Consider the following 26,212-nt stretch of genomic DNA (forward strand, 5'->3'; position numbering starts at 1 on the left):
TAACGCCCAAACTCAAGTGGCTTTATTGGTAAATTCTATCAAATATTTTTTTCAAATTAATACAGTTGCTGGGTGTGGTGGCACAGCCTGTAATCCCAGGAATTAGGAGGCAGAGGCAGGAGGATCACCCTGAGTTTGACACCAGCCTGGGTTACACAGTGAGTCCAAGGCCACCCTAAACTACATTGGGAGACCTTGTCTTGAAAATCCAAAACAATTACATCAATACAGTTGGCCCTCTCTATCTGTAGATTCCATACCAGGATTCAACCAACTGTGAATCAAACCTATTCAAAAAGAAACTGCTTCTGTACTGAACATAGAACTGATGTATTAGGTAAGTAATCTAGAGATGATTTTAAGTATATGGGAGAACATGAGTAGGTTATTACACTTTTATATAACAGACTTGAGAATCCTATGTTTTTGGTGCTCACAGGGGTCTTGGGACCCATTCCCTGTGAACGTCAAGGGACAACAGTACCAGTTTTTGTCCTCCAAAACACAGAAAAGGAGACAACAACTCATTCCATGAGGCCATATTACCACAATACCAAAACCAGACAAGCACATCTCAAGAAAACTATAAGACCAGTATCTCTTATAATTGTAAACACAAAAATCCTCAAGGAAGTAGCAGCAAACCATTTAGCATTTGAAAGGATTATATACAATGAACAAGTGGAATTTATACACTATAATTATGTAAGGTTGAGTTAACATCCAAAAATCAATATATCAATAAAGAAAGAAACCACAGGATCATCTCAATAGACGAAATGTATTTGACAAAATCCAATGCCCATTCATGACAGAAAGACTCAACAACCTGGGAATGAAAGGGTGCTTCCTCAATCAAGAGTTCACCTACAAAACCCACAGTTAACACCACACTGGCAGAAGACTGAAAGCTTTCCTGTTGAGATCAAGAACAAAACCAGGACGTCTACTTTCATCACTGCTGTTCAACACTGCACTGGACATTCTAGGGAGGGCAGCTTGGAAGAAAAGAGAAATAAGTACTGTTTAGATTGGAAAGAAGAAATGAAACTACCTGTATGTGCAGATGAATTATCTATGTAGAAAATCCAAGGGATCCACTAGTAAAACAGTAAGTTCATCAAGGCTGCAGGACACAAGAACAATGTACAGCTGGGAGGGGTGGTCCATGCCTATAATCCCAGCACCAAGGAGGCTGAGGCAGGAGGACTGCCATGAGTTTGAGGCCAGCCTGGGCTACACAGTGAGTTCAAGTGCAACCTAAACTACATAGTGAGACTGCGTCTCAAAAACAAAATGAAAAAATTTTGTCTCAGTACTCCTTTGTTTGGGACTCCAGAGACAAGCCAGAACTTGTGTGAAGCTGTCAGTGTCAAGCCCAATGACCTGCTAACCCTTCCAGCCAAAACAACTTACTTGGCACTGTTTTTGGTATTCATTGTAGTCTTTTTACCAAATGATGTTGAGACAATAGCCTCGTAAAAAGAATGCCTTGGATCACTTCCTTACACCATATACAACAGTTACATCGACACTGACCATAGACTTCAATGTCAGTGCTAAACCTGCAACACTCTTGGGAGAAAAACTAAGAGTAAATTGTTGTGACTGGATCAGGCAAAGCTACATACATAACAACAGAAGCATAAAAGGGTAAAAAATACACAGGTAAGTTGGATTTCATCAAAAGTAAAAACTTTTGTGTTTCAAAGGATACCATTAAGGCCAGGCAAGGTAAGACAGGCCTGTAATCTCAGCACTCTGGAGGCTGAGGCAGAAGGATCACCAGGAGTTTGAGCCCAGCCTGGACTCCACAGGGAAACCCTGTCTCAAAAAAACCCAAACAAAAACCAAATAAAACAAAGGACCCCATTAAGAAAATGAAAAGGCAACCTGCCAAATGGGAGAAAATATTTGCAAATTCTAACAAAAGAGACTTGTAACCAGAATATATAAAGAACTCTAATATCTGAATAAAAAGACAAGAGATGCTCCAATTAAAAATAAAGAATGTATGGGCCGGGGATTTAGCTCAGTGGTTCTGCCACCTGCCCCACAAGCGCAAGGACCCGAGTTCGATCCCCGGTACCAAAAAAAAAAAAAAAAAAAAAAGAATGTGAATAGACTTTTCTCCAAGGAGGAAATGGCCAATAACCACACTGTAAAATAATCAAACATCATTAGCCATGAGGGAAATACAAGTCAAAACCATAATAAGTTATCACTTCACTGCCACCCACTAGAATGACTATGATAAAAGAGAGAAATGTGGGAAGGACACGGAGAAACTGGCATCCTCATATATTGCTGGTGAGAATGTAAAATGGTGTAGCAACCACTTTGGAGGAGTTTCATAGCTCCTCAAAACATCAAACATGTAGGTTACCATATGACCCAGGCCGAGAGGAAAATTGAACTTTTCCTACTCTACTCTCACAGCACAAGATGCTTGTGTGAGCTGAGGGGTTTTCCCCACACCAAGCAAGTAGTGCTCAGCAGTAGACATCGGCGAGTGCTGTATAATTCAACTCAATTCTGACGTTGTCTACTTGGAGACAGGAGCAGATCCTACAGAGTAAGGGCTCAGTCAAGACTGCTCCCTACTTTTGACGCCAACTGCAAGCTCCAGGTTGTTTTACTTGTATTTCTATGTGAGCAACTATAAGTCAAAATTCCCACACTCCCTTCTGTGGGTTCAGTTTATGTGCCAGAGCAACTCACAGAACTCGGGGAAACACATTATTTATTATAAAAGATACTCCCAAAATGAAAAGATCAGGGGATGTGAAAAAGGGCACAGAGCTCCCATGCCCTCTCCCAGCATACCACCCTTCTGTTCAAAACCTACCCTCTGGGCCTGACTTCCTTACTCCCATCAGTCAGACCCAAAAAGCCATGTTGAAAATGTGAGTGTGCAAGCTGAGCTTGGTGCTACTTCTCCAGGTGGCAGGGAGAAAACCAGGCGCAGACACAGGACAGTTTCATCTTCCATAACATCAGCCCCACAATCAGCTTTGCTCCAGGGATATTTCCTGTCTTCCAACTGCATTTCCGGATCTCTTAGCCCCACCCTTCCTGTTCAACTCACCTTGGCGGCAGTGCCTGCTATGTCTGCAGGTAGTAGCTGGGTGTGACCCAAGAGCGAAACAGAAAGTCTGGCAGCCACAGTTTCCTGAGGATTAAAGGTAAAGCTTTATGATCCTGGCATTACAATCACTGAGCTACCAGACCAATGATTCTCCAATGAAGGCAACGCAGAACTAGGAAACCAACAATCAGTATTAAACTGGTGTGTGTGAGGGGGGGTCCATGCCTGTAATCCCAGCAACTGGGAGGCTGAGGCAGGACGATGTAAGTTTAAGCCCAGCCTGGGTAATTTAGTGAGACCCTGTCTCAAAAAAAAAACAAACAAAGAGAAAGGCCTGGGATGTAGCTCAGTGCAAAGGCCCTGGGCTCAATCCCCAGTACTACAAAAAAAGGGTACATTATAGGAGATGAATAAAGAAATCAGGGGACTCAAATGTTTAAAAATTATGAGGCAGGGCTTAGGATGTGGCTTAGTGTGCAGCACTGGGCTAGCATATGTGAGGCCCTGGGTTCAATCACCAGCACTGCCCCCCCCCCAAAAAAAAGTAAAAATAAACTAAACATAAGAAGGTCCTGGAGCTGTGTGGACAGAGACTCAGATGGTCAAAGCAAGCTGGCTGTGGTGGTGCACCCCTATAATCCCAGCACTCTGGAGGCAGAGGCAGGAGGATCTGGCAGAGACCTGGAAAGAGGGATTCCAAGCATTTTTACTTATTCTCCAATGTATTAATCATGCTGATCATAATTAACTATGGATTTTTTCCTATGGATTTTTTTCATGTTTATTGTTTTAATCCCAGCACTCAGGAGGGAGAGGCACGAGGATCACAAGGTTGGGGCTAGCCTGGGCTAAAATAGTGCAACCCGGTCTCAAAAAACAAAAACAAAATAAAACAAAAAAAGTTCAAAGCGGTATGGGAAGAAAACCTGTCTCAGCAAGGGCTGAAGCCTGATTTAGACTGACGAAAAGCGCAGTGGTCCAAAAGCCTAAACCCAACAGCCCAGAACTTGGATTCCTTCAACCTCAAGTCTGTAGGTACCCAGTACCCAGCACCCTGCAGCTCATCGCCCCCCCCCCCCCCGGGAATCTCACCAGCTGTGTGACACTCTGGGCTGCAGAGCGAGTGGCATAGTAATGAGCAATCAGCAGCATGGTCTCGAACTCCTCATGGGCAGCAGAGTTTGCCTCACTGGACTTCACTAGGTTTTCACACTAGAGAAGGACGAGAACATAGCCCGGCTCAGAGTTCAGAGGAGGCCAGGGCCAGGGAGTGGGCACTGATGGCCACTGGACACAGGCAGGGAGACGTGTCTGCGGGCCAAGGCTCAGGGCATGAGAGGAGGGAGGGGAAGGGGCAGCAGAGGAACCCTTTCCTGGCAGGCCAGCCTCCTCACCAGATTGAAGAGCATGTCCCGAAGATCCGCCCAGCTGTGATAGGCCTCGGCACTGTTGGTCCCTGGAGAGCTGACCATGTCACTGAAGATCCGTTTGTAGATATTGAAGTTCTAGAGACAGGGGTGGGGGATCTGGGTGAAGGGCTTAAGCCGAAGTGAGTCAGTGGACGTGGGGTCAAAGGGAGGAGAAACAGGCTATGTGTGTAGGAGTCGGAGCAATGACAAAGTGCTGGTTATTTTTACTTGATTTAGTTTTGATTATTTTTAGAGAAGAGAAAAGAGTGAGAAAATAATCTGACTGGATGATACTTTGGGAGTGGGGGCAAATGTATGGGTGTGAACGCTGGCACAGTGTTAATGGGCTGATACTTCAGAGAGCTGTGATTTTCTCATAGGAGAGCAGTTTGTTCTCTAGAGAAAGCTGTTAAGGCCCTTGAGGGGTGTGCGGATTCTTCTCTGGAAGACAGGTCCCTAGGTATCAGCCGGGAGCGTAGGTATTTCTTCAAATGGTAATCCTTCTAGAGAGGCTGGGTGGGGACATGGGCATGAGGCTGTCCAGGGACAGAGTCCTTCAGGACAATCCCTCAAGGGATGGGGAGCTCCAGAGGAGGAAGAAAGAATTCCCTGGTGGAAACATTCACGCCAAGCAGAAGACTGGTACCTGTGGGTTAGCAGGGCCTCCATGTTGCACGTAGAGGGCCAGTGCCTGGGCGTAGCCACCCTCTCGGATCAGGTGAGTAGCATACAGAGCCACGTACTTGTGCAGAATCTTGCAGTTCTGTGGGGTGGGGAGGAAAAGCTTGGCACAGGTAGGGGTCTGGAGGACCAGGTCATGGGGGAGGGTGGTGACTTGAGGCCATGGGTGTGATTCGGAGGCAAGGGCATGGGAGACCCCAATTTCAGAGGGTGGAAAGCTGAGCTCTGGTGCTTATTAGGGGTCTCTGGGGGCTGGGACTTGGTTGGGGTGAGAGAGGCAGCTCTGGAGCAGTGGGGGAATCAGGGGAAAGTGTACAGAGGGCGTGGGAGTGGGAGAGAGCAGTACCTGATTGGTAGCTGTTTCAATGCACTTGTCCCACTGGCCCTGCTCCGCATATAGGTCCAAAGCAGCTACCACGTCCACGCCCACCAGCCATGGGTTGACGGAAAAGACAGCTCAAGAGGAGAGAGATGACCCACAGGCGGAGAGAGGGAGAGAACCTACTACCGCTCTCTGCGTTCTGCTTTTACTGTTTTTGTTGTTTTGTGGTGCTAGGGATCCCACAAGCTAAGCAAGTACTGCCACTGAGCTACACCCAGGCTTCTCCCTGCATTCTGCTTCCCACTAACTGCGAGTCTCACCGAGTCCACTTTGCCCTGGCTCTTGAGGAAACCCTTATAATGCTGGTCCACGTAGTCTTCATACCTGTGAAGAAGCACAGAGAGCTCTAGCTTTGTGGTTTAGGGGTGCTGTACCTTCCCCATAAGAACTTTCTCTCAGTCTTTACAAAAGAAGTCAAAGAGGATGTCCCAGGGAGAGGAGTCATAACCTTACCGAGGATCTAACTCCTTAGCCACACGCTTGGCCTTGTTCCACTCTTCGCCCTCAATAAAAGCATCAATCGCTTCCTTGACAAGGTCCAGGTTCAGATAGAGCTCAGCAGCCTGCCCATGGGCCAACCACGTGGAGACCATCTTTCCCTCGACTGCCTAAGTCTCCCCTCGGTAAGCTCTCCTCTCTGTCTCCCCAGAGCACTGCCACCTCACACACCTTTTGGGTGTGATGTCATCACCCAACCCATCTCAGTGCAATCTTGTCTTTTCAGTCCCAGCACCCTACTTACTGCACTGTGCTTTCTAATTCCAGTCAGCTGGGGTCCTACAGCCCGAACTACTTCCAGACTGCGCTGGGGAGGCAGAAACTTGATGGAGAGCTCAGCCGCCTGGGTGGGTGAACAGAAGATGGAAATGAATAGGGAGGACAAATAAAGCTAGAGCCCCTCAGCCAGACCCACGAGATACCTTTTCCCTCCAGATGACAACCTTCTCTCTCGTGCTGTCCTCCACCTTCCTGGGCAAAGCCTGGCTCATGGTCCATCGAAACCTTTAGCTGACCAGCAGTAGACCTATCTGTTCTGCTCAGCTCGCTCGCTCTAACCCTTTCAGACACTTTGCACTGTCTGAAAGCCCTTTATCATTCCACCCGTGACAAACTGGTTTCTCAAGTCCTCGGTCACAAATAGAATCTTGGTAGCATAGCATAGAGAGAATCCCTGGAATGAGGGGTCTGGGGCATTCTGCAATAATTTCTGTTAGGCTTTTATGAGCCTCAGTTTCTTTATTCATACACAGTAAATTCTGAAGATAGTAAAACAAAAAAGAATGGCAAATATCTCCATAATGTTAAGCTTAATTCGTATGTTAAAATATTTCAGATGTAGTAGATTAAATAAAATATATTACAATTATTTTTACCTGTTTCTCTGTACTTTTTTAGCACGGCTACTAGAAAATTTAAACTACATATGTGGCATACATTCATGGCTTGCATTGTTTCTAGTGCACGGTGCTGGTCTAGGTGATTTTGCCAGTTCCTTTCAACTCTTGAAACTGTCATTCTAGGAACCCACGCCCTGTATAAAATCACTGTTTCCACTGTGATGCTGACATCCTCACTGGATTTCAATTTCCATGATCCATTTTAGCTATAGTCCATGCTAATTCCCCTGTACTTTCCTGCACCTGTTAGTGCTCCCTTTCTTGGTTTGCCAAACCCTTCAAAGCTTAAAGCATGCTCCTGCCAATCTTCTGGCTAATCTGAAGAAAGTGCAGTCATGTATGGACTCCAGTCAACAGCGATCCAGAGTAAAACACTGATTAATAAATTAATAAATACTGATTTTTTGTTTGTTTGTTTTTCTTTTTCTTTTTTTGGTACCGGGGATTGAACTTGGGACCTTGCGCTTACAAGGCAGGCGCCAGAACCACTGAGCTAAATCCCTGGCCCTTACTGATTAAAATCGGCTAGAATCTCATGCCAGATCAGCTCTTCTTTCTACTTTCTTTGTCCCAGCTCCTAGGGGCTATTCTGTGATGAGCCCTGAGGCCTAAGGCACATCTTGCAGGGCTATCATCACACCAACATTTAGTTTAGAGGGCTGGTGCGTTTCATCTCATCAGGATGCTCAACAGCACACTTCACTCTATCTGAGGTACAGCATTTAAATAAACTGTGCAGCATCCCAACTGCAGAGGCATTGAAAGGTGAATATGTATATATGACAGTCAACTTGACCAGGATATATGGCATCCAGATGGTTGGTCAAACATTATTTTGGATATTTGCAATAGTGTTTTTGGATGGGGCTAACATTTAAATTGTAAAGCAGTTTGACCTCCCTAATGTGAATGGACTTCATCCAATCAGGTGAAGGCCTGAATAGAACAAAAAGGCTAGCCCTTCCTGAAGAGAGAATTCTTTCTTCCTGAATGCCTTTGAACGGGGACGTTGTTTTCCTGCCATAAACTCTTCCTGGGTCTAAAGCTTGCTGGCCTTCAAACAGGAACTACCCATCAGCTCTCCGGCGCTGCAGGTTGTGCGACTAGCCCACTTCTATAACTGTGTGAGCCAATTCTTACCTCACACCTGCCTACACACACTCTATACACACAGTCCCCACTGGTTCCACTTCTCTGGCTAAGACAGTTTGTCTTAGAAGCAGTGAAGCACACTGGCCTGGCTTCATCTGCTGGAGGTTTCTTTTCGGGTGGGTGGAGGAAGAGCAGCCCATTCTTGCGTTACGGCCTCCATCTGGCCACCTGGCCCTTGTCTGAGGCCTTGCTCCTTCCTCACAGCCTTCCTGACCCTCCAGCCTGTGGAGACCTCACCCTTCTTTGAATGAAATCATATACTTCAGTCTTTACTCAGATACAACATTAATCAACCAAGCCGCATGTTACTCTAACATCCCCTAAACTCTGGCCATCGGGGCTCTGTCTTACGTCCCCTTTTATAGACCTCATAGGGTCTATAGGTTCTGCCTGTAGCACACAGCAGGCTCTCAATAGATACCTATTACCCGACTGGAAACAAAGACACAGGAGGATAAAGATGAATGTCTGAGAAGGGAAGCTCGGCCTGAGGAAGGAGGGCCGGGAAGTCTGGTGCCCTCACCTTCATCCAGCACCTCTCCACCGGGCTGCTGCTTCCAGAGCCCCGCACCTTGAGGTAGCAGTCCACCGCACGGCCATACTCTCCAGCCTGCTCCCACTGCCGAGCTTGTTCCACGAGCCCCTCCGCACCCCTGTGGGGATGAGTGTATTCATGACCAGGAACACGGAGAGGAGTGTGGCCCAGCTGTGCACACTGGGTGACACAGGCCTGCCCTGCCGACACTCCCAGGGGCCCTGGCTTCATACCTGCCCCCCTTCTTGGTGGCTTCCCGCTCGTACTCTTCCTGTAGGGCTTCCAGCTGGCCAGGCACATAGTCCTTGCAGATCCGCAGAGCGTCACTCCACAGTCCAGCCTCCTGCTCAGACTACCAAGTGTCAGGAGGCCAGAGCGAGGCGTGGAAGCTTCCCACTGCCACAGAGGTTCCGCTGGCCACTGGCTCCGGGCTCCTGGGGACTCTGCTCCTTCCTCTTGCCTGTCCTCTCCCCTCCCCCAGCCACCTCAGCACGAGGGATGAGCACGGTGCTCTGCGGCTTCGCATGCGCTCACTCTCCCCTCATGGGCTCAAATTCAGTGCCCACCTTATAATAACTGAGCGCCATGCCTGGCCTCTGGGCCCGAAGCAGCAGCCCTTCTGCTTTCTGAAAGTCCTTCTCCTCCAAGGCCCCTCGGGCCTGTCCCATGAGCACCTCGGCGACACTGTCAGGGTCATGGGCCTTGGCCACACGCTGAGCTGCCTCCCAATCCTGGCTGTGGACAAACCTGACCCAGAGGGTGACACAGAGGAAGCTCTGAGTACAGGACTGAGGCCTCACCATGGAGACAGACAGACAGACACGGAATGGGGCAGGGAAGTCAGATTTATGGACACTAGGTTTGAATGAGGTGAAGACGACCACGGAAGATCCCAGGGCTGTGCCTGGGAGGACAGGATAAGGGACTGACGGGGTGACTCACATGAGGACTGCCTCCCTGGGTTTTCCAGCTCTGATGAACTCAGCTTCAGCCTCTTCAAATCTACCCTTCATGGAGAGAAAGGGAGACAATCATGAGAGCCCGGCTGGCCTCACAGGCAGCGGAAGCAGGGCTTTGACACCAGGCAGCAGTGAGCAGGGGATGGAACGGAAGGGTCCAAGTCACGTCCATACCTCGTCCTCCAGGTACATAGCATATCTGAGATGAATCTCAGGAGTTTTGTGCTTGAGGGCCAGGCGAGAGAGTTCAAAAGCAAATTCAAAGGAGCTGAAACGGGAGGTTTGCCTACTTAATATTTACAGAATGCAAGAGAAGACAGAGAACGGACTGAGGGGAGGGAAGGGGCAGATTTAAAGATGGCAGAAGAGACGGAGCAGCAAGGGAGATGTAAAGGAAGACAGGCAGGCAGTCTGCTATCATTACAGCGCTGTGACCGGGGCCAGAGACAGCTGGCCACCACCCTGCCTCCCCTGGAGCCAGCAGGAGAGCTTCTGTGCTCCCACACCTCCCCCTGCGCCCCGGCTCTCCAAAGATGAGCAAGACTGCTCTCGACATCTGAGTCTGCTCCTGGCCTTCCTAACATCTGCTTAAGAAGAGCTCATTTTGCATTTAACAAAATCGCACTTCCGCCTCCCAGAAGTACGTCACTGCTTAGTGCATCCCAGCTTTACAGTTGTTCCTGCTCTGCCCTTCCGCTCAGAGCCGGAGAAGTACCGCCATCTGAGCCCTGACAAGGGGAGCAGTTACTGAATTGTGCTGCTCTGTCTTCTCCTCCCAAGGGTCTCTCTCTCTCGCTGCATTTCTTCATGCTTGCTTTGGGTTTTGGACATGTTTCTCATACAGGGGCCCATGGAGAAGGTATTAGGCCTCACCAGTTTTCGGCAGCATGGTCAATAGCGGCTTCCAGGAGTCCCAGCTTGTGAAGCAGTCTCACTGCAGCCTCTCCTCCCAGGCTCTCTGCCCACAGGTAGGACACGTGCTTATGGGCATTCACTCCTCCGTGAGTCTTGGCCACCTGTAGAGCAAAACCACTGAATAATCCTCCACTGCAGAGTTGCTCCCTTCCATTTCTGCCCTCACGGTCCCGGCTGTGATGCAAATCAGGTGGCCAAGTGTCACGGTCTCTTAACTTAGGCTGATGTACACAGGGAGCAAGGACCAGCTTCAGGAAGTCCGCAAACCCTTAAAATTACAAATTAAAGTTTGTGCATATGGATGTGAACATATTTCTAACGAGAGAGACTGGTTTGCATTGTATTTCAAAGACGGTCTGCCCCGTTTAGAATTAGTCACACGAGAGTGGGAAAGGACCGCTGGAACCCGAGTGGCCCTGGACCCCTTACCCGGTAGGCCTCTTCCCAAAGCCCGCTGGACCGGTACATATTTACTGTTGCCTTCCACTCCTGGGCCTCGAGGTAGTGATACTCTGCCTCCTGCAGTTGGCCTTCAGCCTCCAGCTCCTGCAGGAAGGGGGTCCGGATGGAGATGGGGAGAGGAAGCCTGGTAGGCGAAGAGCGGGCAGGGCCGGGAGGGGGCTCACCTTGCCCAGGTGGAGGTGCGTGTCACTGCGTAGATCTGGGTGGTGCTTTCCTACCAGCCGGATCGTGTCGTCATACAACTTGTGCTTTTTGAACATGGTGATGGCAAGATCAGGCTCTTCCACTGTCACATAGAGCCTGGGGATGGCAGAGACCTGGGGCTTCATACAGCTAGAGACCTGCTGCCATGGCATCTGGGCAGGGGGATGCATCTTCTGATGCCACCCTTCCTCCCAGCTCTGATACCTCACCTGCCTCCATGCCTCCTCTGAGGCCACAGCTCAACTTTCAGCCTCGTGGTACTTGCCCTGCCTCTCCATTTCCTGGGCCTGAGTGATGTACGCACCGACACATCTTCTGGTCACATGCATTTCATCGCTAGCTGTGCAGAGACATGAGGTACCAATTCACCGGGGAGGCAGGGCCTCAGGGGAACCTGTCTGTTCAGGAACTGCAACTCACCCACAAGTCACGGGACGCTGGTTACTGCCACTCTACCAGTCAGATCAGGGAATTACAAATCCAGCAGGACCACAGGCAGCCCACAGTATGCTAAGGCAGGAGGGCATGTGAGGCCCGTGCTCAGGGCAGGCGCACCCATTACCATGCTCCTGCTACACTCACTGCACTCAGGAGTGGAGTGGTGAGAACAAAGTTACCAAGTAACCAGAAGCTTGGGAATGGTAGTTCAGATTGCTCAGCCCCCAAACCCATCTGCCCTCTTCAGACTTAAAGGCTCAGGGACAGAGGCCTTTCCTCATCTCATCTTTCCCTGTGATGAGGGATCAGTTACTGGGAATCGAACTCAGGACCTTATGCTTGCCAGGCAGGTGCAGTGCTACTGAGCTACATCCCCGGCCCGTTTAGTTACTTTCACAGCTTTCAGGGAAGTCAGTGAAGGAGGGAGGTCAGAGGCCGAGGAATAAGGCAGAGTTCTGCAGCAAGGACTCCACCCATTTGCTACCTTGTGCGCTTGCTCCCAGTGGCCAGCCTGGGTGTACATGTCTATAGCATCTTTGATCCGGTCTCCCTTAACGTAGAGCTCCTCGGCAATCTGCAGTTGACAAGAGGGAGACACAAAGGCTCAGAGCAACAGAATTACAGCAGCTTTCAGGAGGAAGGAACAAACCCCAGCTGGGATGGTGGAGAGCCTGGGAGGAAGAGATGGGTATCGGTGAATAACACCTACACTGTTTATAGCAAAGACCAGCTCAAAGCAGTATGGGGCAACACGACAGAATTTTTAAGGCCCTCGTATTTGTGCAGAACAAGGCAGTTCTACACGGAAGTTACGATAGAGTCATCCATGAAGAATCACTGGAGCTGGCACAGGAAGACAGCTAGAGATCACGTTATAATCTGGGGTTGGGGTGTCTGTGTCACACAGGGATGAAACCAGGGCAGTAGGCCCTTTCCTCCTATTCACAGCGGTACTGCTGTTTGGGCCTGGCTAAGAAGCATTTGGTGAGCTGGCCCCACTTCCTGTTGTGGGTGCTCTCCTCACACCCTGCTCTGCATTGCCTCATGCTGCAGAAGGGCTTCTTCCTCACCTCATACTCCTGTAGAGACGCATAGTGTTGGGCCATTCGAAGATAGTATTTGGATGCAGTGTTCCGGTCCTGTAGATCTAAGATATAAATTGCCTTCTTCCACTGGCGGGCACCCAGGGCAGCCTCAATTGCCTAAATGGAGCACCTGGCAGTGTTGGGAAAGATATAAATACGCATGAGGAAAGAGGATGAGTGGAAGAAACTCCTCATCCACACTTTAGCTTAAGTTTTTATTTTTTTGCTGAGCTGGAGATCAAACCAGGGCTTCGTGTGTACCAGGCCAGTGCTCTAGCACGGAGCACTCGCTCCTGGGGCCCCGCCTATAGTCTGAGATCTCTTCTTTCAGACTTGGTGTCTTCCCTTGCCCACCACCTCTCACTTCTCTCCCAAATCTCCACTCACTCCCATGCTGCCATACCTGGCTTCGATGTAATGATTAATGGCGGTATCAAGCTGCTTCTGCTGCACCAAGTGGTCCCCCCATGCCTCCTCCAGTCTCACCACCTCCATGGGGAAGGCCGATCGAGCCAGCTCTACAGCTGCCAGGGACAGAGAAGGTACTGGGCTCGGAATCCAGGCACGGGACTCAGGACAATGGAACCAGGAAATGAAGCATGGAGAATAGATGAGAAGTGGAGGAACGGAAGAGCACTCAAGCCAGTCAACTGGAATACATGTCCCGCAAGAGGCGCCAGGGACTGGATGGGCAAAAGTGCACGATAGTAAAGGACGGCTTGTGGGTGGCTAGTACCTTTCATGAATGCGTTGCCTTTACAATAGCACTCAAGGGCCCGCTGTGGATTTCTAATCTTCTCAAAGAGGTCACCTGCCTGTTAACACATATATACAATGAAACTGCTACAACACAAGGAATCGAGAATCAGCTCCAGGAAGAAGGAATGTCAGCAGTCAGGGAGGCCTATGCACCCCAGGATTCCCCTGGATGGGAGAGGGGACGGAGCCCTGGAGACGAGGGTTGGGGAAACCAAGCCAGCCGTACCCTCTCGTGGAGGTCCCCCTGATGAGGGCCGTGGTGATGTGCTCCACCAGCTCTGTGGTGGCCAGCAGCTCCTCTCGGGTCAGCACCAGGCGAGCCGCTTTGGCGGGAAGCCCAGCTTTGAGGTACAGGCTGATGGCTGCCAGCCCATCCCCTTGGCTCTCCTGAAGTTCACCTGCTCGCTCCTCTTGCTGCGTGTCCATCAGCCACTGGTAGTAATCCCGGCGCAGCTTCTCCAGGGCTGGATGTCCCTGCACATGCAGAGGAGCCCGGCATCAGAGCCCTCCTTGTCCTGCTTTCCGTGCTTCTCCAGTCCCTCTGTAACAGTGCAAATCCTCCCAGGTCACCGTATCCCAACTCCTTATCCTCTCAGACCCCCAAACTTATCCTGCTTCCAATAGCTTTCCTGACAAAAGCAGTTTTCCGAAATCAGTGGAACCAGATTCTCAAGAGTCTGAAGAAGACACATCCTGTACCTTGGCCTCAGCCACAGTGATACACTCGTACCAACGGTGTAGCTCTTGGTACATGTTCATAGCCTCAACAGCATTCTAGGGAAATCAGGCAGGAGAAAGGAAGAGGGAAGACATGAGGATCAAAAGTCAGCACGCCCTGTTCAGCACAGCTGCAACGCCAGGCCATGGGGACCAAGCACCTCGGCCCTCATCTTTTAACTGCTGCACACACCTCACTCTATATCTGTCTCTGACTCCGTCTCTTTGGTGGTCCTGGGGGCAAACGCAGGGCCTTGTGCATGCTAGGCACATGCTCTACCACTGAGCCACAACTCCAGCCCACAGGTGGATTTGGATGAAAACTGAAAGAAACTTAAGTTTCAGGGCTCCCCATGTGCACAAACCTTTCAACAGGGCTCTTCAGGCTGCATAAGTTTTGGGACCCACAAAATACGGACGGAACTCATGTGCAAGAATTACCAAAACAAGGGCCAGGAGTGGTGGTGGGTGCCTGTAACCCCAACACTCAGGAGGCTGAGGTGGGAGACTGCTGTGACTTTGAGGCCAGCCTGGGCTACACAGTGAGTTAATCTGTCCTGGGCAGGGGATGGGAGGGGCTGGGCAATTATTTGCCCACTTTGTTTAGTCTCCTCCCTGCAGCACTCCGCCCTGATTAGACGTGGGCAGCTTCACAGCCATCCCAGCTGCCCTTCTCAGGCACGGCCTCCTGCTGCTACACCAGTCAGCAGCAGCCTCTCACCGGGTGTAGTTGCCGTCATCGATGGCGGTTCCAAACTCAATGAGGCCCTCATCCAGCGTGCAGGCAATGGTGGTCACACCTTCTGTCACCATCACCTGGGTCTTTCCCCCCGCTGCGCTCCAGACCTATGACGTCACCAAAAAAAAAAGAGAAGAGATAAAAGATCCAATGTGAACATAACAAAATGTTAGGCTCTGACAAGCCGAAGTATGAGTAAACAAGCAATAACAGCATTACTGTTAACAGCTAGCATGTGTAAGTGCTTACTTTGTACCAGGCTCTGGTCTAGGTGCTTTTCATATGACACAGGTACTGTTTTTGCCCCCATTATGTGGATGAGGAAATGGAGGAATGGAAGGGTTAGGGAACTCTGGTAAGATCACACAGGTTACAAGTAAAGGAGGATGGTTTCATTCCCAGCCCCATTCTTTTTTTTTCTTTAAGGAGGAAAAGTTTATTTCAGCTCACACACAGCCCCAGTCTTGACAGCTACACTATATATTATTTGGTTTGCTTTTTAGGGATCCATGCTAATCTGTTTTTTTCTAAGCTTGAAATTGTTTTATGATAAAAATTAATATGTAAGCCAGGCATGGTGGTGCATGCCTGTAATCCTAGCACTCAGGAGGATCACCATGAGAAGTTACATAGAGGGGTCCCTGTCTCAAAAAACAAAACAGGGGGCCGGGGATTTAGCTCAGTGGCACCACACCTACTTCACAAGCGCAGATCCTGAGTTCGATCCCTGGTACCAAACAAACAAACAAACAACAAAGCAAAGCAAAACAAAACACAAGAGTTTATGGTTCTATAAAGTCTAAGTAGGAAACTTCATAAATCTGCTCATGATTCTTTACTACTATTCACAATTTGCCAGCCCTAAGATACGTGCTTAGAGAACGTGGTAATTACATGGACAGGCCTCTCTAATATACACCTATGTATCTACATCCCACATTAACGTTTAGACACTCATGTATGGACTGCGACATTTTATACATCCCCTGTAAGAATGGGGTTATAGGGCCGGGAATTTAGCTCAGTGGTTTCGCTGCCTGCTGTGCAAGTGTAAGAACCTGAGTTCGATCCCCAGTACCAAAAAAAAAAAAAAGAATGGGGTTATACATCTACCCAGTGCCTCTCCGATTCCTGGATTCCCCACTGAACACAAACTTATACTATGGAAATGCAATACAAGCATCTATTTTGTTATTAAAATGGTGAGAGAATCTTACCGACAGCAATAGTCTTAATATCAACAAGATAAGCCAATTTCTTATTATCTTCCATTCCTTGCTGATGTCGCTCATTAATACGGACGCTGAAACATGAACGGTAAGGGAAAGCAAATGGGGTTAGCCTGGGACTTCACTGAGGGCTCTGAAGTGCCATATGGGATGAAGTTTTTAGATTAACTGAAGGACACAGAATTTGAAAGTCCAAAGGAACTGTTTTGAGTTCCAAGGTTTCAGAGAACCTTGTGAGGTTACCTGATGAGGTGAGGGTTCATGAATTCAGTACGCACGGAGCCCAAGGTGTCGCTGCTCCCATATTCCACCAGGGTCAGCTCTCCAGCGTTGAAGATCATACACACCTGGGGAAGAACAGGACAGGAGGCATGAAGAAAAATGGTACAGGCAGGTGGGCTGCAATTCAAGATGACACCTACTTTTCTCCTGGCTATTTCTCCCCTTTATCTGCCGCCTCCTTATCTTTTGCAACTTGCCCTCCTGACACACACGCTTCTGGGGGCCAATCAAGATGGTGACAGAGAAGAAAGCTCTGCTCACATTCTCATTTTCAAAGAAATACTTTTCATTGCCGCCAGATCCCTGCCAGGCTACCTGCAAAAGGAAGAGAAGGAAACAATGTGGATAATTACCCAAGACAAAGCTGAAAGAATTATAGGTAGGAGGCAGACAGATCAAGTTTAGGGGGGTTTTGGCATTGTACAAGTGGCACTGTGTCAGATTCTTGCCTTGGTCCCTATGTTTCCAAGATAGCACAAAAATAGTCCAACTATGGTGAATCACCCTGCAGGATTCTAAACTTCTCATTCCTTGAAGCCAGGACCCAGAAACGAGAAAGTGAGAGCTTCCTGTGGGTATCTTACCCGAGTCCCTGGGTCCCCGGAAGCAGCAAGCCAAAGGGGCCCTTCCCCACCCAGGACAGAGGTCCCTGGCTCCTACCTCACTAAGGCGATTTGTGTTCAGGTCTCCCAGCAGCAGCGTATCTGATGTGTGCGCCACCAAATAACGTTCCTTTCCCAGGATTTTCACCTCTTCCACCTCATAGCCATAGTGAGACTTGAGCACCACACGGGTCCCTGATGCCAGGTTCTTCACAATCACCTTCGTAAGGGACAAGTCTGAGACTGAGGCCCCCAGGCAAAAGAAGAGTGCGCATACTGTGCCTCTGCCCACTTCCACAGCGCTCGGCACAGCACCTTGTTTCTGCTCCGCGGAGAGGACACTTTACACTGACACAGGGCTTTACTACACGTGAAAGATTTTCATGTGTTATGTATTTGCTTATGTGTTACATGTATTCGTGTATTTTTATGCATTTGCTGCTCAGAATACATGTGATTCTAGAACAGTGATGGCCACCCTTTTTAGGGACGTGGGCCCAAACCACAACCAAAACCCATGTATTTATTGCAAAGTGCCAATACTGCAATTAAACCTGAAAACAGAAGTTTTACTCTAAAAAAAAACAACTCTACATTAAAATCTTTTGGCTTAAAAATTAAAAAAACACATTGCGTGCCCTAGGCTCAGCACCATTGTTCTACAAGTTCAACGGGGTGAAACCAGTAACTCTATGTTCCTCTAGCTCTTTGTACAAAACTTTGCACCAGTTATGATGGACTCTGGCGTTATTTTTTTTTTTGGTACTGGAGATCGAACTCGGGCCCTTCTGCTCGCGAGGCAGGTGGCAGAACCACTGAGCTAAATCCCCAGCCCAATTTTCTTTCTTTTTTTTTTTTTGGTACCGGGGATCAAACTCAGGTTCTTGTGTTTGCACACCAGGCAGCGAAACCGCTGAGCTAAATCCCCGGCTCTGGCGTTATTTTTAACATGTTGTGTCCTTTGCTACGATGATTTTATTGATTAGGGGACAATATCTTACAGATAATTAGCTTTGTATTCATGATGACTAACAGTGTTTACACACAATAGAGAAAGAAAAATGTTTCTAAAAAGAATAAAATGAGGGGGGAAAATAGAGGAACCAAGCAATAAAGAAAAAAGGATAGGGGCTGGGGATTTAGCTCAGTGGTTTTGCCGCCTGCTGTGCAAGCGCAAGGACCTGAGTTTGATCCCCGGTACAAAAAAAAAAAAAAAACGTTAAGGGAAAAAATTGAAAAATAAATATTAAAAAAAAAAAAAGAAAAAAGGATAGAGGTAAAGAAAAAACCTGGGCCATGAACTGAGAAATTAGCTTGCAACATCATGCAAACTGAATTCTGATGTCCGAAAAGAACAGAGTTCATGTGAGATCTCCAATCAACTTGATGGTGGATGATGAGTGATGAAGTTTTAAACCAGGGAGACATAAGCAGGAATCTCCATAGCCCTTAAGCCTAGTGCTCAGACTTCTTCTGAGGGGCTGGAAGGACAACAGCAGGAAAGCTACCAGGGTGTTTCCCCGACATGACACATTCTGTTCCTCAGAAGAGCTACTCGAGAGGGATGAAGGTTAAATTCGACACTGTGGCTGCAGCCAGTAGGTGGGAAAGTGCCACAGGGATGAACGGACCATGGAAGGTCTCAATGCAGGAGGCTGGGGGCGCTCACCTGGCTGGGTCCCACGTAGGTCAGCTCAAACTTATTCCTGTAAATGCTCCTTCGGAGGCAGCAGTCAAACTGTTCCACTGTACCACAGAGTGTGCCCTGGAAGGAAAAATGACAGCATAAAGGTAACACATACTGTACTCCGGCATGAAGAGAGTATCTAGTGACATCTTCACATTCTAGGCTCTAGAATTTAAAGAAGAGCTGGCATTTTTGAAAGTACTGAAAGGAAAGAGGTGGCAGTCACAGGACTCCGGGGCATCACGTGTGGATGGGAGAATGAGGGAGAAGTCAGTCCCGCCTGTACAGCTGTCTCGTGTGAGGCCTCCAAGTGAGGATAAACTTCTGTTTAACACTCCATTGTCAGTTTGGAATCAAAAGGAAGGGCGAGATTCCCTATTGCCAGGTGAGTGTGTTTTTGGAGAGGAAGGATTTTCCCTAAGTCACCAGTGGCAAAAGGGACTGCGAGTGACATACTGCGCAGAGGCGTGAGCCGTCCCGCTTCCAGGCCAAGGCAGTGACGGTGTATAAGTTGGCAATCTCCTTGGGCTTCGCCTCTTCCCAGATGCTTCTTCGAGGACTCCAGTTGAGCACCCGAAGTCTGAAATAAGGCAGAGGCTTTTAGAAGAGATGGAGGCTCCGCAAAGGCGTGAAAATAAGCTTCTGACAGAAATCAGATTGGCTATATCAGAGAAGAAAGGGAACAGAAGAAAATGGATAAGCTGGGCAGTTTAGCAGAGAGAACAAAAGGGGCAAAGGAAGCTGGGAAAACCAAGGCAAAATTAAATGAAATAAGTAACAGGAGTGGAGAAAACAAAAGATCGGGGCAAGCGAGACAAAGCAACTGTCAGAGTAGAGAAACATGGGAAAAGAAAAGAGAAATGGTAGGAGTTAGAGAAGAAAGAAACATGAAACATAAGAGTGGAGAGGACAGAAAGATGGGACTGACAAAGCTGGGGTAAAGCATCCTTCAAAGAGCTGCTGGAACGCGGGAGGCCGAGGCAGGGGAATTGCCGTGAGTTTGAGGCCAACCTGGGTCACACAGTGAGTTCAAGGCCAGCCTGAACTACAGAGCAAGAATGACTGAAAAACAACACAAAACAAAAACCAAAAAACTGATGGGACTCAGACCCTCACTGTTTATCTGCTTTCCATTCAGTCATTCATTCAAACACTGACTGCCTACTATGCACTAGATGCTAATTTAGGCACCGGAGATAAAAAGAGAAATAATAAGCCCTGTTCTCAAGGACTCTTTAATATAGCCAGGTATGTACAGGCAAGGAATGATAATGTATTGTGGTAAACTCCAAGCCAGTGATCTGAAAGAGGCAACGGGAACACAGACAGGGCTGATGAATTCTGCTGTGGAACCCCTGGAGAAACACAGAGACAAAACCGCTAGCACGATGCATTTACAACTGCCGGCCCCTGCCAATGGATGGTGGGAGGAGGAAGAAGAGAGGGCATGCGTTACAATCTGAGAATCCCTGAAACATACACTTCATTTCGTCCAGGCTTCTACTCCTGCTGAGAATAATTTGGTCAGGCAGAGAGTTTACGGGGAAAGGGTACCCACCTGTCATAACTTCCCAGGACAACAGACTGGCCCCCAGGACTCGCTGCAGCCGTGGTGAACTCCCGCTCCTGCGGGTCCCGGCTGTAATCAAAAGTCTGCAGCACGTGCCCTTCCTTTCCATAGGCCACAATCTTCCGGTCACAGCCAGCAGCCACAATGCTACTGGTGGCCCAAGCCAAGGCATAGGGTGGGCATGGGTGGTTAACCAGCTTCCCCTCAGACAGAAGGAAAGGGTTTTAGTCATACTCTTAGGGCTCCACCCCAGAAATTCCTCATCCCGGCACCTGATACACCCACTCTGCCTACGGTATCCTGCAGAAATCTTTCTTCCAACATTTTCCCACCTGCGACATACCCTCCTCTTGAGTCTTCACAAGTCCCTTTCTGCCTCATGCACGCACACGCCTCTACACCTACACACACTTCTTGGCCTCATGCTCTATAAAGATCTCAAGATAGTGGTGTGTTGGAGATCTCTGATGCGTACCTAGTAAAGCCACCCCAAAGGAGATGTTCTACACATTAGCCGACACTGGCTAGGCCCACAGATTTTCTGGCTCTGTTTTTTTTTTTTTTAAGGAAGGCTACATTTAATCAATTATTACACATATAATTCATAAGATAAATGATTCAAATACTACTGGATTATACAGCATAAAATATCAAGTTTTCCTTTTATTTCCATCTTTCTCCTTTTCCAGAGTAAACAGTTAACTTTTTTCTATGAATTTATATATATAAATGTTTTTACATAAATGAGAATAATTTTCCGTTTTCGTTTGCCTCAGAATCTTTGCTCCCTTCGTCCCAAGGTCCCTTCCACCTGAATCATCTCTTCCCGTAAACAGTGGGCCATATCACCTGTCTCCCTCCCCAGGTCTCGCCCTCCAGACTCCTCCCCTAGTGCCTCAACCTCAGTGCTTTAGATGTCTGGCTTCTCGGGAAGGCTCCTCTGATTTACTTCTCCTCATTGCAGAACACCATTTATTCATACCTGTGACTCTCCAGAGCCTTCATCATCAAAGAAATACCTCACGATGGTACCATCTGCATGACCGGAGAGAATTCCTTTCCCAGAGCAACTAAAAAAGGGGAAAGGAGAAAAATAGAGGGATGGATTATTTCATCTCTCCAAGAAAGTCCCCTTTCTCTGACAAACACTACCTCACTCATGGTTCCTGCTACCAGGCCTCCCTGTCTTTTTGTTTTTGTTTTTGTACTGGGGATCGAACTCAGGACCTTGAGCTTGCGAGGCAGGTGGTGAAACCACTAAGCTAAATCCCCGGCCCCTCGGGCCTCCCCATCTTTCACACTATGGTCTCCCAGACGCCCCCACCCAGAGTTTTTCCCTGGCCCTTCTTACTTACTTTGTTGTCAGTGACACCACATAAGAATCTGTCCCGTAAATGGTAGATGACTTATTAGTTTTAGTGTTTGCTAAACGAACCTGAAAATGGGAGGATGGATACAAGTCTGGTTAGGCTACTTTCAATTCCACCCAGGCCCTTAAAAAAAACAAAAACAAAATGCACAACTCTGGTCCCCATCCATTATCCCCTAGGATGCAACTTGGCTCCGAGAGAGAAGATGAACAATGCTCCTCTTTCCAGACCCACTGTCCCCACCCACCACCTCTCCTGTGTTTCCCGTTCCTTCTTTACCTTGCCTTCAGCCAGTCCAAAGACAATGATGTACTCTGCGGGCCACTGCAGACAAGTAACAGCACTCTGTATGAAAAAATGTTGACGAGGCTCCTGTCTGCGTGGGTCGGCACGTTTACCGAAGCTGGACACCCACCACGCTCTACTACCCCAGTCTTCTACAGGGAAGGGTCGGGGGGTGCCCAACTGGCTGCTAGCAGGAAGGCAGATAACAGTGAGCAGCTAGGCAGTACCATCCTTGCAGCAGGAAAAGCCACATTCAGAGGTTAGAAAGTGCAATTCCTGGTTGCATTTAAAACAGATGTACTGATACATGTTTGTTCATCTTAAGCTCTCAGGACTGCTCTGAACTTTACCGTCTGGATGAACTTGTTGCAGATGACTTTCTTGTCACCCCTGCCAAAGAAAAGGAAGGAAAGCACATTGAATAAGCTGCCAAAAGGGATGCTGAGGGATGGGAAGAAAGACCAGATACCTTCCCTGGCCCACTAGTTTTCCTACCCCTCTCTAGGAGCCCGAAAGGAGCCATGACAGGGAGCCTGAGCAGCTCAGAAACAGAGCAAAGATGCAACACCATAGTGGGGCCTCTGCTGACCTTACTGATTCCTCCAGGGATGGGACTGCAGAACTCACAGGACGAGTAAAGGCCTGGAGGCCACAGCCACAGATTCCAGAAAGCCTACTGCCTTCCAGCCCTGAGCTCAGCTCCTCATCCTTCCTATTCCTCCCACACCGAGGCACTTCTCATGCTTCCCCTTCTTTGCGGGGCCACCTCATCCCCCCATCTCTATCCTCACCAATCTTCTCCAATCTTGTAGACATAGATGATGTTGTCAGTCTGTCCTATGGCAATTCTAGTGGAATCTGGAGAAAAAGCCATGCCCTTGACCATGTAGCTCTTCCTGCCATACTAGAAGTAAAAAGAAAGAGAGAGATAATGAAAAGACATGAGAGTAAAAAGAAGAAAAGGTGCATGTACAAAAAGAGATTTATTCTGAGAAAAGGAGGGGTGGGCCATTTCTTGTGCCCGTCGTTAGAAGGTGGGTTAAGACGTTTTCCAGGTTTCTAAGACCCCATCAACAGGTCAACGTGCCCCTGAGTACTCGTCACCTTCACGTCAGCTGGTTTGGTGGAGAATTTATCTCTCCGCTCCCCGTGTTCGTCATACAGCAACACCACTCGGTCCACTGAGCAGACAGCAAATTTGGCATTGTTGTGGGACCAGGCCATGCAGGTCACCTTGGCAGCTCCATCCCGCAGAAGTTCAGGGATAAAATAAACCCTGATTCTGGTCTAGAATGCCAAAACCATGTCCAGCTTTGTGAATCTGCTCCATTTTCTGTCAGTCTTTTTTTTTTTTTTTTTAAATAAAAGATTCCTGAGCCCCATCCTGGACTCCGAAGCCACCAGAACATGGACTGAGGACAGTGTGCTTTTAGACTCACAGTGTAAATGCACTGATTCAACCACATCATTGCAGCCTTGCAGAGGCCTCCTTGTTCCCTCACATCTCAGGTTTGCCACTGAAATAAATTCAGTTGTTCTAATAAGTTTTACAATGCTATTCATTCAGTTAATATATTTCTGAACACCTTACTGAGAAAAGCAGTTGGCCAGGGGCTGAAAGACAAAGAGAAAAATATAGGTCCTGCCCCACGATCTAATGGTTAGCTCAGTGGTTCCGGTGCCTGCTGAGCAAGCGCAAGGTCCCGAGTTCGATTCCTGGTACCAAAATAAAAAAGATGGTACAAAATAGGAAAAGGCATAAGGGAGAAATACATGCAGGGAAGGGAAGAGGAGAGGAAGTAAAAAGGATTAAGATGTGATGTGTGTGTGCCAGCTCCCCACGATGAATGTACACATTACATAATGTAAACATGTACTGATAATTCTTTTTAACAGAGAAATACAGCAGGTGTACTGGTGCACGCCTATAACCCCAGCACTCGGGAGCTAGAGACAGGAGGATCGCTATGAGTTCAAGGCCAGCCTGGACTACATAGTGAGACCCTGTCTCTAAAAAAGAAAAAGAAAAATACGTACAAAGTGCTATGATAATTTGGAAAAGCCTGAGATAATGAAATTAAGCTTTGAAGAATGGATGCAATGGGGAATTACCTGTAACTGAATGCATAGCATGAGCAAAGGCAAGCTCTGGTCAAGAAACAGTAATTTACTCTTGCTGAAAATACCTGGTAAATATGTAGCAGCAGAGAGGAGGTTAGACTGGGGACATCTCAGGAAAGACCTCTGAAGCCAGGCCAAGGAGTTTGGCTTATTTAGCAGGAAAGAGGCAGTGAAAGATTTGGAAGGGGGAGTAAAGTAATTAAGATAGACAGGATGAGCAATGGCACCCCGCACTTAAGTACCCACTTCACATAAGTGCAAGTCAGAAGCGATCATTACCCCAGTGAATCATGCTAACCATGTCTGTCCCTCCCTCCACCAGCTCTGGTCAGCTATGTTTCTGACACTAAAGGTTTCCCTACTAAATTAAAAAATTTAGCTTCTACACTAACTGTTTGATTAATCACCTGGGATTTAGATTTCTGGCTTAAAACATTGTCACTTTATACTCTGAATCCACTATCTCCAAAGTCACAAGTCAAAAGGCTCCTTTCCCTAAAATCCTCAAACCAGAGCCAGAAAATCACCACACCACAACTGTCGTCCTCTAACTCTTCATTACACTGGGTGAAGAGGGTTGAGGCTCCCCATCAACTCTGGCTGATCAGCCTGCTTCCTGGCTATGCCCAATCCTGGGCATCTGGGCCTCCCTGCATCATGACATCATCTTATTTTGAGAGACTGAAGGAGGATTCCATTTCCAATTTTTCCATTACGGCAAAGCAATTTTTAAATTACAGATTCAGGGCCAGCTTACTGATCAAGGAGCACAACTCTTTTGTTCAAATTTCCCTTATTTTCCAAGTGCCACATCCTCTGTGAAGCCTTTCTGAATCCTATAATCAATTAATTCTTCTTTCTCCACAATATATATCACATTGGACTGTCCTGAGAATGAAATGAGATGGGGAATAGAATAATAGCGACTAAGCTTTAACAAGCACTGTCCTATGTTAGGCATTTTGATAAGTGCTTGACATCCACTATCTCACTTTACCTCATAATTCTGAGGTAGACGCTATTATTATGATGCCCCTTTTACAGGTGGGAAACTGAGGCACAGAAAGATTAAGTAATGTGCCCAATGTTTATATATAGTTTGTAGGTGGCAGAAACAAGATTCAAATTACATATGTCTGACTCCATAAATCACAATCCTAATGTCTTTACTTATGCTGCCCTGGTATATATTAAACACTCAACTATGCAGATATTCTTATTAGCTTTGTGTTTGCCTATTCTTTCAAAAATTTTTTTGTTTGTTCGTTTGTTTTTTTGAGACAAGGTTTTGCTATGTAGTTCAGGCTGGCCTTGAACTCACTATCTGGCATATGACTTCCAACTCAAAGCAATTCTCCTGCCTCAGCCTCCTGAAAGATGGGATTACAGGTTTGTGCCAACACCCCTGGCTCCTTTCAATTTTGAATGTCCCTCCCTCCTGTCTATCAATTTTTACAACGCTTTTCATTTTATAGTGCTCTTTTGTGTATACTATCTCACTTAACTCTCTCCCAAGTCCTCTAAAGTTGCTATTCTCACTACTTCCATTTTCCAATGTGCTGAAAGAGATTGTGAGATAAAGGCTAAAGTCAGAGATATCAGGCTATTTAGTTAACTAGACCTTGAAGTCTGACCTCAACTCCAAAACCCACCTTTTGTTCACTGTGTTTCAGAGCTTCTCCCCTAGTGAATCTCATGCAACAAATCTTCATCAGAATGAAGGTTCAGTCTCCCGCCCTTTTTAGGGACAGCACTAACATGCTTAATTCATGCGGTGGAGACTTATATCCAATGGCTCACCGTGCGCCTCTCCCTGTGGACCGAGCCTCCGGAAGACAGGGGCAGGCTTGCGGGTGGTTTCGGATCCCCCAGAGCACCAGCATAGGACCCAGTACCCAACTGATGCATGGAATGGAATGAAAGCTACGCTCATCAATAATCTACATCGCCTACTGAAAGCTCAGTCAAAGCAGCAGAGTAAGGATAGTCGCTATATCCTTTAGGTTCTCCTGCAAAGTAGTCGCTCCGCATTATAAAGTTCAGTTCCTCCGCTTTTCTTGGACCGTACGGTGGCTGGGGGAGGGAAGTGGCGCGCGCCTCCTCACCTGAGGGCTCAGGAGGGTCCTCAGGTGCTTCAACTGCAT

The 26,212-nt window shown here is 47.9% G+C and overlaps 1 protein-coding gene across 1 annotated transcript; it reads right to left on the reverse strand.

Annotated features, from left to right (window-relative positions):
• Window positions 1-26,212, reverse strand: LOC101722242 (intraflagellar transport protein 172 homolog). The gene is given in 40 exon segments (XM_087215989.1): window positions 1-998; window positions 3,089-3,172; window positions 4,181-4,300; window positions 4,483-4,593; window positions 5,144-5,260; window positions 5,525-5,612; window positions 5,822-5,884; window positions 6,014-6,123; window positions 6,303-6,401; window positions 8,633-8,762; window positions 8,878-8,987; window positions 9,211-9,391; window positions 9,587-9,651; window positions 9,778-9,871; window positions 10,477-10,619; window positions 10,948-11,064; window positions 11,145-11,297; window positions 11,421-11,485; window positions 11,488-11,524; window positions 12,107-12,196; window positions 12,693-12,837; window positions 13,111-13,231; window positions 13,444-13,522; window positions 13,693-13,712; window positions 13,715-13,940; window positions 14,166-14,242; window positions 16,140-16,225; window positions 16,395-16,498; window positions 16,695-16,748; window positions 17,094-17,255; window positions 18,705-18,800; window positions 19,179-19,302; window positions 20,281-20,495; window positions 21,275-21,362; window positions 21,648-21,727; window positions 21,942-22,007; window positions 22,298-22,337; window positions 22,739-22,851; window positions 23,052-23,234; window positions 26,174-26,212. Coding segments are annotated over 40 exon segments (4,128 nt in total). The 3' UTR covers window positions 1-965.

Source organism: Heterocephalus glaber, unplaced genomic scaffold (genome assembly GCF_053883595.1).
Source record: "Heterocephalus glaber isolate CG9 unplaced genomic scaffold, H.glaber_assembly_v1.0 deba00001457, whole genome shotgun sequence".
Taxonomy (NCBI): Eukaryota; Metazoa; Chordata; class Mammalia; order Rodentia; family Bathyergidae; genus Heterocephalus; species Heterocephalus glaber.